The 12380-nt window shown below is 38.8% G+C and overlaps 1 protein-coding gene across 1 annotated transcript; it reads left to right on the forward strand.

Moving 5' to 3' along the window:
- Window positions 1-927: 927 nt before the first annotated feature.
- On the forward strand, window positions 928-1860 carry LOC127671019 (olfactory receptor 8-like). Its single transcript, XM_052165686.1, has one exon. It carries the CDS (start codon window positions 928-930, stop codon window positions 1858-1860), a length of 933 nt encoding a protein of 310 aa, XP_052021646.1.
- The last annotated feature ends 10520 nt before the right edge of the window (window positions 1861-12380 follow it).

Consider the following 12380-nt stretch of genomic DNA (forward strand, 5'->3'; position numbering starts at 1 on the left):
TCAATATGAAGCACTTTCGCTCTTCAGCATCTAGAATTGCTCATCTGTCATACAGAAAGGTTTCATTACAGTCTGGGTTGCTTCTAAGAATCCTATGAGATGCAGAACATCCCACTACACAGAATGATCTGGTCAGAATGTCACCTGGTTACTATGCAGAAAGTCTAGGGTGTGATTCTCTCAAAATGTATAAATCACAGAAATATACATGCACATGTGTGGCAGTAACATAACGGCAGCTTCTACCTTCCCTTTCAGTTATGCCTGCTTTAATATTCTTCACTGCATCACCAGTCCTTGTTCTGTTATAAGGTAATTGCTATAAAATAGTTTTAGTTGTTAATGCTATTTTTTCTCTCCCTTCCCCTCTCTCTCCTCTCTTTCTCCCTCTTTCTCTCCCTCATCCTCTCCCTCTCCCTCTGCCTTTTTTCTCTATCTTTCAAGAGAGAGAGAGGGAGGGAGAGAGAGAGAAGAGAGAGAGGAGAGAATGAGCAGAGAGAGACTGTGTGGTCACTAAAAATGGGAAATCTGATAAATCTATACACATGTAAAAATATGTCATATGATCACCCCCAAAAGGCAGGAGCTTTGATTTCTTTGTTTCCCCATATTCTATTCAATCATATATATGAAGTTCTTTTCGTTGTTACCAACTTATAAACTCTCTAACCACAGCCTGGACCATATTCAGGACTATTACTATGTATTCATAATAATTTCTCATTAAAATTGTAGAATACATGACTTAGATGGAAAGGTTCAGAGAGTGAAAGGAATATCATGATTACCATGAGGGCCTCTTTAAGAGGAACAATTCCATGGAAACAATTCAGAAACACAAAATGTAGCATGCCATCTCTATTAGTAATGTGAGAAGAAGAGTCCTGCTAGCTTGTCTTTATCTTGTCTCATAGACTCATGTGACTGATGGAATCAGTGAACAGAACAAGAAGAATTTCAAGTTTTTTTCTTCTTGGATTTTCAGAAAACACTCACCTTCAGTTCCTCATTTTTGCACTGTTCCTGTCCATGTACCTGGTAACAGTGCTTGGAAACCTGCTCATCATCATGGCCTTCATCACACAGTCTCCCCTGCACACACCCATGTACTTTTTCCTCAGTAACCTGTCCTTTGTGGACATCTGTTTCACCTCCACCACCGTCCCAAAGATGCTGGCAAACATACACACACAGAGCAAGAGCATCACCTATGCAGACTGTATTAGCCAGATGTGTGCCTTCTTGGTTTTTGCAGAATTGGACAACTTTCTCCTGGCTGTGATGGCCTACGACCGATATGTGGCTATCTGCCACCCACTGTATTACACAGTCATTGTAAACCAACGGCTCTGTATACTGCTGGTCCTGCTGTCCTGGATTGTTAGCATCCTACATGCCTTCTTACAGAGCTCAGTTGTGCTACAGTTGACCTTCTGCAGAGATGTGGAAATCCCACACTTCTTCTGTGAGCTTAATCAGCTGTCTCAACTCACATGTTCAGACAACTTCTCAAGCCACCTCATAATGGATCTTGTACCTGTTCTATTGGCAGCTGTTTCCCTCAGTGGTATTCTTTACTCTTATTTCAAGATAGTGTCCTCCATACGTTCTATCTCCTCAGTTCAAGGGAAGCACAAGGCATTTTCTGCTTGTGCCTCTCACCTTTCCATCGTCTCCTTATTTTATAGTACAGGCCTCGGAGTGTACATCAGTTCTGCTCTGGTCCAAAGCTCACACTCTGTTGCAGGAGCCTCAGTCATGTATACCGTGGTCACCCCCATGCTGAACCCCTTCATTTATAGTCTAAGGAATAAAGATGTAAAAAGAGCTCTGGAAAGACTCTTAGGAGGAAAACTGTAAAGTGCATCATTGGACTGGCTAAAGTTTCCATGATTGCAGACTGTGAAGCCACAGAGCCAAAGACTGAGGCTCTGTCTTCAGATCATAAATAAGGATGAGGTACATCTGAATATTTTGTGGAGGGTCTGGAGAGATTGTTGAAAGGTAGCAGAGTACTTCCTGCTCTCCAGAAGATCTAAATTTAGTTCCTAGGACCCATGATCACAGTTGATGCCTGCTTATAATTCAAGCTCCAAGGGCTGCAACCCTCTCTTCTCACCCTTCTAGATACCTAACCTAACAGGCACAATACCACACACACATATTTGGAGAAGTAAAGTAAAACAGATCTTCTAATTACACATATGTATCCCCTGGAGTTTCCATTATCCTCATTCTTGCTGTCTATATGATATAAGCGACCCACATTACTAAGATGTTCATTCTCTCTGCTGTGTACCACTTTTCTCCTCTGTAATTGCCCTGGCTTCCCGCAGTTATTCCAAACACAGAACTGAAATTACATAGGTCAGAAACATTTCAAAATAACTTCTTCCTATGTGACATATAGTCTATAGAGTAATATCTATTTTGTGCTGTTTTGCTGCCATATTAACAAGTGTGCCTCTGGGAGGAAGTGGGGCAAGGCTTGACAAGTAGTGCTGTTTTATTTACTGTAGTTGAAAAAATCCAAAGGCTGAAGTTTGTGTTTGGCCTGCTCTTCTTTGCTTGGCACCATCTTAACTTTATCCTGATAGTGTGGGCATTAGATATTAATGTGCTTTCTAACCACTGCTTAGAATGTTAATTATTTCATTAATGCTTTGTTTCATATTTAAGCACATTTACTGACTTTCCTATCACATTTTAATTCAATCACATGACCAATTCAGAGTAATGAGCTTGTCAATTAAATTACAATCTTATTTATGACTGCATTCAAGTCTTCTAACAACTTGAGATACACAATGCATCATTGTTATTTTGTTATACTTTACAACTTGAAATTTTATGTATTCTGTCTGCCAAAACATGGTTTCTGACTTTATTTGTATTTTCAATTCATTATTATTGCTATCATCATCATTATTACTGTTATTATTGTGTATGTGTGTTTGTGTCCCTGGGTGGTGTAGGCCGCAATGCATGTGAATACAAGACTGCACTACTTTGAGTAATCAGTTGTCTCCTTCTAACTTTAGGTAGGATCCAGAATCAAACTCTGTTCATGATCCTTGCTCAGAAAATATCCAATGGGAACTTAGGCCACCATTTTTGGTGACTATAGTCTAGATATATTCAACTAGTATATGTAAAGCCTATATATATATATGCAGCATCAGGCATGTACATAAATATATTTTTGGTGACTCTTTATAGTCTAGATATATTCAACTCATATATATAAAGCCCGAGGGACTACAATGAATTAGTAACGAATGGTCTAGTAGTTCTTTTGTGTCAAGTGCTGGGAAAGAAAGGAGGCCAATAGCCTTAAAGGGCAATAATAATGATGTTTTCTGATAGAAATGTTCTGTGTGCTTGCCTGGTACAGTTGCTAATATTGTGAGTGAGATATTTTACTACAGTTCTGTGACATGTTAACATTGGATAAAGATAGGGCAAGGATATGAAACAACCCATGTGTTTCTTCTGACATATGCATCATAATCCACAACTATGACCAAATAAATGTATAAATGTAAACAGCTAAAAGTATATGAAAAAGCTTGTGTTTAAGAGTTTAAATTTTAAGCTGGAGACATAGCTCAATGGGTCATAGAATACTGCTCACAGCAACCTGCAACCTCAACTTCAATGAAATTTGAAACCCTCTTCTGATATCTGCCACATCAGGCATATACATAAATACATGCAGGCAAAAACACTCATACATGAGATAAAATGAATATGTTTTTACTGAAAGAGGAAAATATAGTAATGAAATTTTGACCTCCCCCTTTTCACCAATCATATTACTATCTATACATAATTCTGTGTTATTATAATGTGAAAAATATCTATTTTGATTTTACCTATTCATTTTAAATTTTTTAATATTTATTTAGAATGTATTCACATCATTTCTCCCCTCCCCCTCCATACCTCTTTGTACAGAAAATTTATGGTTTCCTCTTCTTTAACCATTGTTGTTACAAATAAATGATTAAATACAAATAAAAATTACTGAGTCTTTCAGTATTGTCAGTGTTATTTCTAGAGCTGACCACTTGCTATTGGATAACTAATCAGTGGTATCATTCCAGGGGAAGATGAAAATTCTCCCTCTCTCAGGAGATTCCCACATCTGCATTGTGGTGTTAACTGGTGTTGGATATAATCAGTTCTCATTTAGATAAGCATGCCATTGAAATTTCTTGAGAGTAGTTCCCTTAACATCACTAACATTATCTTCTCTGAATGAAAACACATAAGAAGGAAGCATGAAGAGGAGCCATTCCTAGAAGACCAGGTGCTGCAAAGTTCCCATCTTTCTGGTGAGCTGGGGGCCCTTGAAGGAGGCTGACTTTGAAGAGTGTCAGAGATCCAGCTGCCTTCCAGGGCTCCATCATGAGTACACTGCTTCCTGCAGAGCTAAATAGGGATCTATGGACATCCTTGCTAAGGCATTTTCCCTGTTTAATAAGGACCTGACTTGGGAGCAGGTGGGAATCACTCCCTGAATCAAGGAAGAAGGAAAGTGGAGTTAAGCATTGCCTGCCACTCTTTCTGTGGTTTTGTTTTATTTTGTTTTGGTTTTGGTTTTTGTTATAGTTTTTTGTTGTTTTTATTTTTGTGGTACAAGGTTCTGTCAATCTGGTTCTCTCCTGCAGTTGCTGTCCTCTGTAAACTCTCTTGGTTCTCAGGCTATAAAGCTCCTGGATGTTCTTAGCCTCTGCAGCAGACACTTGGTTCCAAATTACTCTTTTTAGTTTCTTAGAAAGCACAAGATGCAATCAAACTTCTGAATGTATGGTCACAGCACTGGAAGACATATATAAATGATGGATTTTAACTTGAAATTTGAAACACAAACAAACCTCTTTATCCCCTGTGCAGTTTCTAGTCAGAATATTTTATCACAGCAACAGAAATCAAACTTGAATACAATCACAAAGAATACATACATGGATTCTTTCAGATAGGAAAGGGATGTGCTGAGCTCTGTGAATCTCCTTCCATTATTGATCGAGGAGTCCACTGCTGGTGAGGGGTCGATGACCTTCACCTGCTCTGCCTTCAGTCAATAACAACCCAGAGACAAACATGATTATTTCATGTACAATAACCACTTAATTTTCTGCTCCACTCGATTTACAATCAGGAAAAATAAAGGAAAAAAGGAAAGATCAAAAAAACTAAGGAAAGAATATCAATAATGTCTATTAAACACAAAATGTGCATATATGTTATCCAATAGTGACTAGTCAGCACTACATGCAGTCAACTGAAAAGTGTTATGTATTGATGATTGCTATCGGCTTGAAGGTGAAGAGGGTCATGGGAGAGTCTGGAGGGAGGCCAGAATGGAGATATTTATATAATTCCACTCTGTGGGACAAATCCAAGAACCGAATATTAAAAAAAAAAATAGATTTTTAAAGAAAGGGTCAGGGGTAAAAGGGAAACAAAAGAGACTGGTGGAAAAGTAATCATAACACTATATTCATGTATAAAATTTTCAGAGAATGGAGTTTACTGATACAAACTAAAAAAGCTGAGTTAAGTAATCTTGCAGACTTTTGGATGAGATGACAAACTAGAAGCTGACTGTGACTCAGTGAGTCAGGATAAGGAAAACACACTCTTTTCCAGTGAGAAATGCTTTGGAAACTCACAAAGCTGACAAAAGTAGAGAACTGAAAGTGGGAATCGGTAAAACAATAATTCATTCAGGACCCCAGCATATGACTTCCTTGTGGAAGAAGGAAAGGCAAAAGCTTTATTCTTCTTCCAGTCTTCTCCTTTCCTTCTTTACTTAACCTTGATTTTTTGTTTCCCAGTCTTCTTACTTTACCTACTCCATTTATCACTTCTACTTTTACCCTAAATGATTTTTGAGTTTATACCAAGTAGATTTATCATTTTCTATTTTATAACCGTTGGTAACATTGAGTATTATTTAATTGATCTTTAGTTTACTTCTTTTTTTTATAGTTTGATGTCATTTCTGTGGCAGTATTGTGTATTGTCTGAATGGATCTGCAGGTTGAACTTTTGAAAGATTTAGGCTGCTCAATAAGAAGATGCCCAGTCTTCAATTACTGATTTTAAAAGACAGAAGGAAAGAAAGTTTCAGAAAAAGATTTCAAAAGTTTGCTAGGAAAAAGGAATCCACAACATCAAAAGGAAAACAAACAAACATAACAAACCAATCAAGGACTTACAGAAGAAAGTCGACACTAAAGATGCAAAATGTGTATCAGAAATCAATATGTGGCTGCAAAAGCAACATAAAAGAAAAATTCAGCAAAAACAGTGAGATTTTGAAAAACATATACATGTTAATGATAGAAAGTTTGATATGTTTAATCTAAAACGCAAAGAAAGCATCGCCAATAAATTTGAATGTGTGTGGAAAGACTACCAGAAATGGAGAACAACACTGAATAAATACACTTTAGAAACATTAGTGGAAAAAATATCATACAACCAAATTTGCAAGAATAGTTATAGACAATCAAGAGGTAAAGTCTAAGAATTGTTGGGAGAGAAAATGGATCTGGGAGAAGCACAAAATCTATGCAGAAGGTATTTGATGAAATCAAAGGGGAATGCTTTCCAAGACAGAAGCAGTGAATACCATTGAGAACCTTAAGTGCGTATGATCAGAGAAGGCTGTCTCCACAACTATGACATTTGGCATGAGACCTGGACACTCTCAAGCCAATATGGTCAACACTCCAGTGTAGAGAGATGAAAGACTCATGAGACAAAAACCGTACCTGAGGAGCTACTTAGCACTGACGAAGGGAAAATCAGTTTTCTTTAATGGGATGGCCTGTGGTAGATGGTCTACACCCCAGTTGATAGTGGCTTATGTCCATAAACTTTATATGACAACTAGAAAGAGATCCAAGAAGATTTAGAGAGTATAAGCTGGCAGAAGATGTGATGAAAAACATTAGATTTATGTATGCAATTACAAAAAAATAAATAAAAAGTTTTTAAAAACTGTAGAGGGAACGGCCACCTCTCCCTTAAAGGCAGAAAAATCAGAATAACATCAGATATCTCTGCAATACTAAAATACAGGAGTACATAGAATGATATATTTCAAGTTTGGCAATAGACTATCAAGAGGGTCATATCCAATAAAGTTATATTTAAATTCTTTTGAGGTATAAGAACATTTTAAGCACAAGTTAAGAGAGTTTATGATGAATAAGAGAATGGTAAACGAATAACCTCCCAACATGAGACCCTTCCCATGGGCAAGCACCAATCCTTGATACTATATTTTTATTAATTAATTTTTTTACACTCCATATTTTATTCCCCCACAACCCTGTCTACCCTCTGACTGTTCCACATCCTGCACCTCCTCCCTACACCCCTATCTCCATATGGATGTGCCCATCCAACCCCCAACTCTAAACTCTCTGGGGCTTCCAGTCTCTTGATGGTTAGGTACTTCATTTCTGAATGAACCCAGACCCAGCAGTCCTCTACTGTATGTGTGTTGGGGCTCATATCAGCTGGTGTATGATGCCTGTTTAGTTATCCAGTGTTTTCTCAGGGGACCCAATTAAATGAGACTGCTGGAGCTCATACAGGATTGTCCTTCTCTTTAGCTTCCTTCACCCTTACCTAATTCAACCATGGGGTCAGTCCTGTTATACTTGATATCCTGTATGTGGGATATGCTCTTCTACTTAGGCTGCCTTGTCTGACAGCAGTAGGAAAGGAAGTGCCTAGCCTCTCAGAGATGTGATGTGCCAGGATGGGGGAATACCCAGGAGTCTACCATTCACTCAGAGGAGAAGAGGAAAAAGAAGGGGAAGAAATGTGGAAGGGGGTAACCGGGGGTCTATCTTTCACTATTTAATGTCTGATAAAACGGATTTCTTTTTCATTTTTTTTTATTTTGTACTTATGAGTATTTGCTTCTATGCATTTCTGCTCACCACGTGCCAGAGTGGATACAGGCCAGAAGAGGGTATCAGACCCTTTGCAACTGAAGTCACAAATTGTGAGACACCATGTGAGTATTAGAAATTAAACACAGACTGAACCCATTTCCCCTGCCCTGCACTGAGTCCACTGGAGGGTCCATAGCTGCCCTGAGCAGGCTGCTAGACAAACACCCTCCCCACACCTCCATTCTCCCACCACCTCTCTGCCCACCTTCATCAGACTTGCTGAGCTAGAACTTTACAGCCCACAGATGTACACCAAAGCCCTTCCACATCAGAATCATCAAGAATCCGCTGCCTCAACAGAAGAGTAGATGCAAAAAATGTGGTATATCTACACAATGGAGTACTGTTCAGCCATTAGAAACAATGAATTCATGAAATTCATAGGCAAATGGATGGAGCTGGAGAACATCATACTAAGTGAGGTAACCCAGACTCAAAAGATGAATCATGGTATGCACTCACTAATAAGTGGATATTAACCTAAAAATCTGGAATACCAAAAACGTAATCCACACATCAAATGAGGTACAAGAAGAACGGAGGAGTGGCCCCTTGTTCTGGAAAGACTCAGTGAAGCAGTATAGGGCAAAACCAGAACAGGGAAGTGGGAAGGGTTGGGTGGGAAAACAGGGGGAGGGAAGGGAGCTGATGGGACTTTTGGGGAGTGGGGGTCTAGAAAAGGGGAAATCATTTGAAATGTAAATAAAAAACATATTGAATTAAAAAGAAAGAAAGAAAAAAACCTAATGTTTATCATACTGAAAAAAAAAAAGAAAGAAAGGACCCAAAGAGCTGAAGGGGTTTGCAGCCCCATAGGAAGAACAACAATATGAACCAAGCAGACCCCCTAGAGCTCCCAGGCACTTAAACCACCAACCAAAGAGTACACATGGAGGGACCCATGGCTTCAGCTGCAAATGTAGTGGAGGATGGTCTTGTTTGACATCAAAGGGAGGAGAGGCCCTTGGTCCTATGAAGGCTTGATGTCCCAGTATAAGGGAATACCAGGACAGGGAAGTGGGAGTGGGTGGGTTGGTGAGCAGGGGGAGCGGGGATGGGATAGGGGGTTTCCAGAGGGGAAACCAGGAAAGGCAAAAAATTGAAATATAAGTAAAGAAAATATCTAATAAAAAATAAAAAATAAAAAAAAAAGAATATGCTGCTGCCCAATACCTATTACAACAGAAACAAAGACTAAAGCAATCTGAATGGGTAAAGAAGAAAACAACAAAAGCCAGGTCAGGATGACACTGTTTTATAAAGATGATATAAGCTTTTAAAGAGGAAATAAGTAAATTCCACATCAAAATGCATAAAATATTATCAAACATGAGGGGCCTTTAAAAAGATAAAAAATCCCTTAAAGAATTACAGGAAAAATACAATCAAAACAGTGAAGAAAATAAATAAAATTGATCAAGACTTGAAAATGGAAATAGAAGCAATGAAAAAAAAACACAAACGGAGGGAATCCTGAAGATGGACAACCTAGGGAAGAGAACAGGAACAACAAATGCAAGCATCAGCAGTAGAATACAGAGATGGAAGAGAGACTCTCAGGTGTAGAAGATACCACAGAAGATATTGACACATTTGGTCAAAGAAAATACCTTGAAGTAAACTTCAAACAACTGAAAGATCTGTATGGCAAAAACTTCAAGTCTCTGAAGAAAGAAATTAAAGAAAACGCCAGAAGATGGAAAGAACTCCAATGCTAATGGATAGAATTAATGTAGTAAAAATGACCATCGTGCTGAAAGCAATCTACAGATTCTTTGCAATCCCCATCAAAATTCCGACCTATATTCTTCATAGAGTTAGAAAGAGCAATTTTCAAATTTATCTGGAATAACAAAAATCCCGGGATAGTGAAAACTATTCTCAACAATAAAAGAACCTCTAGCAGAATCACCATTCCTGACCTCAAGCTATACTACAGAGCAATAGTGATAAAAACTGCATGGTATTGGTACAAGACAGGCAGGTAGATCAATATGTACAGAGCCATATTGGGGCAGTCATGCACAAGGTTTGAGTTTGACTTTGGTCAAGGACAATCCCTGGCTTCAGGCAGGAATCTGCCTTTAGGACATAATAGGGAAGTAGGTTAAAGCAGAATATTTATCCTTGGGTGGAGTGCTAAGAGTGTACTTGACTATGGTCAAGGTTAACATCTCCCAGATAGCCAGGATCCTGCTCCACCTAGGGTGGAGTGCTCGAAGTAAAGGTTAAGTTCATTGTTCCTCCAGGTCTAGGAATTCCTGAATTAATCAGGTGACCCACCCAGCTGCTGGAGCAGTCAAGACAAGGACCTCCAAGAGAAACTAAACAACTTCCACCAGAACTCAGCCTGGAGTCTGAGGGGAAGGGTTTGCCCAAACTGTTAAAAGGTCTGGCGCCATTAAAGTTTGAGGCTTTGATCAGTAAAATATTGTCTTAGCCCTCATTCTTTTCGCCCCTTCCCTATTCATCCCTCCGCTTCTGTTCCAGAAATCCACTTCATAATAGCTGCAGGCAGCTATGGAACCCAACATCAATAGAATAGAATTGAAGATCCAGAAACGAAATCACACACCTATGGTCACTTGATCTTTGACAAAGAAGCTAAAACAATCCAACGGGAAAAGGACAGCATTTTCAACAAATGGTACTGGTTCACCTGTCAGTCAATATGTAGAAGAATGCAAATTGAACCATTCTTATCTCCCTGTACAAAACTCAAGTCCAAGTGGATCAAGGACCTCCACATAAAACCAGATACACTAAATCTAATAGAAGAGAAAATGGGGGAAAGCCTGGAGCACATGGGCACAGGGGAAATTTTCCTGAACAGAACACTAATAGCTTATGCTCTAAGATCAAGAACTGACAAAATTGCAACACTTCTGTAAGGCAAAGGACACTGTCAACAGGACAAAACAGCAACCAACAGATTTGGAAAAGATCTATAACGATCCTACATCTGATAGAAAGCTAATATCCAATATATACAAAGAACTCAAGAAGTTAGACTCCAGAGAACCAAATAACCCTATTGAAAAAATGGGTTATAGAGCTAAACAAAGAATTCTCAACTGAGGAATACCAAATGGCTGACCAACACCTAAAGAAATGTTCAACATCCTTAATCCTTAAATGCAAATCAAAATGACCTGGAGATTCTACCTCACACCAGTCAGAATGGCTAAGATCAAAAACTCAGGTGACAGCAGATGCTGGTGAGGATGTGGATAAAGAGGAACATTCCTCCATCGCTGGTGGAATTGCAAAGTGGTACAACCACTCTGGATATCAGTATAGTGGTTCCTCAGAAAAATAGACATCGTACTAACTGAGAACCCAACTATACCACACCTGGGCATATACCCAAAAGTTGCTCCAACATTTAGTAAGGACACATGCTCCACTATGTTCATAGCAGCCCTATTTATAATAGCCAGAAGCTGGAAAGAATCCAGATGTCCCTCAACAGAGGAATTGATACAGAAAATGTGGTATATTTACACAATGGAATACTACTCAGTTATTAAAAACAATGAATTCATGAAATTCTTAGGCAAGTGGGTGGAACTGGAGAATGTCATCCTGAGTGAGGTACCCCAGTCTCAAATGAACACTCATGGTATGCACTCACTGATAAATGGTTATTAGCCCAGAAGCTCAGAATACCCAAGAAACAATTCACATATCAAATGATGCCCAAGGATGCAGAAGGAAGGAGTGGCCCCTGGTCCTGGAAAGGCTCAATGCAGCCGTGTAGGGGAGTACTAGGACAGGGAAGCCAGAAGGGGTTGATGGGGAATAGGGGAAGAAAAGAGGGCTTATGGGACTTTTGGAGAGGGGAGATCCAAGAAAGGGGAAATCATTTGTAATGTAAATAATATATCGAATAAAAAAATAATTTTTTTTTAAAAAATAGAAAAAAGAAAAAAAGCAATGTACTTTCTGTGTGTCTCATTTGCCTTGAATGTGCTCTGTAGTTTAGTTTCTAAGTGTCAAAGGGCTGGGTCCTAACATGCTGATTCATGGAATGATCAAAAGAGAACTTGGAGTAAATGATCATACTGATATGCAATCTCTAGGAAGTAGTGAATAAATGAAAGATGGGCTTTGGTCTGAAAAAGAGAGCAGATTATGGAGCATTAGCTTGCATCCATTAGATGTTCCAAAACAGTTTTACATATAACATATACTAAATGTCTTGCGTTAAATGCTCAAATAGAGAGCCCAAATTTTCACCATATTTTCAATAGGATGAAACAAAGGAGATGGTGTAGGTTTATATTTTTCAAAACCCATTTTAATAAGGGTACTTAAATGCTTTAAACTCCCTTCTAGCCCATTGCCCACCAAAGGTAGTGAAAGGAAAGGTTAATAGAGTAAAGCAGGATGTGGACC

The sequence above is a fragment of the Apodemus sylvaticus genome, chromosome 20 (assembly GCF_947179515.1).
Source record: "Apodemus sylvaticus chromosome 20, mApoSyl1.1, whole genome shotgun sequence".
Classification (NCBI taxonomy): domain Eukaryota; kingdom Metazoa; phylum Chordata; class Mammalia; order Rodentia; family Muridae; genus Apodemus; species Apodemus sylvaticus.

Bases quoted from the DNA above. Each gene is read 5' to 3' on its own strand.
- LOC127671019 (XM_052165686.1), top strand. From the start codon at position 928: ATGGAATCAGTGAACAGAACAAGAAGAATTTCAAGTTTTTTTCTTCTT.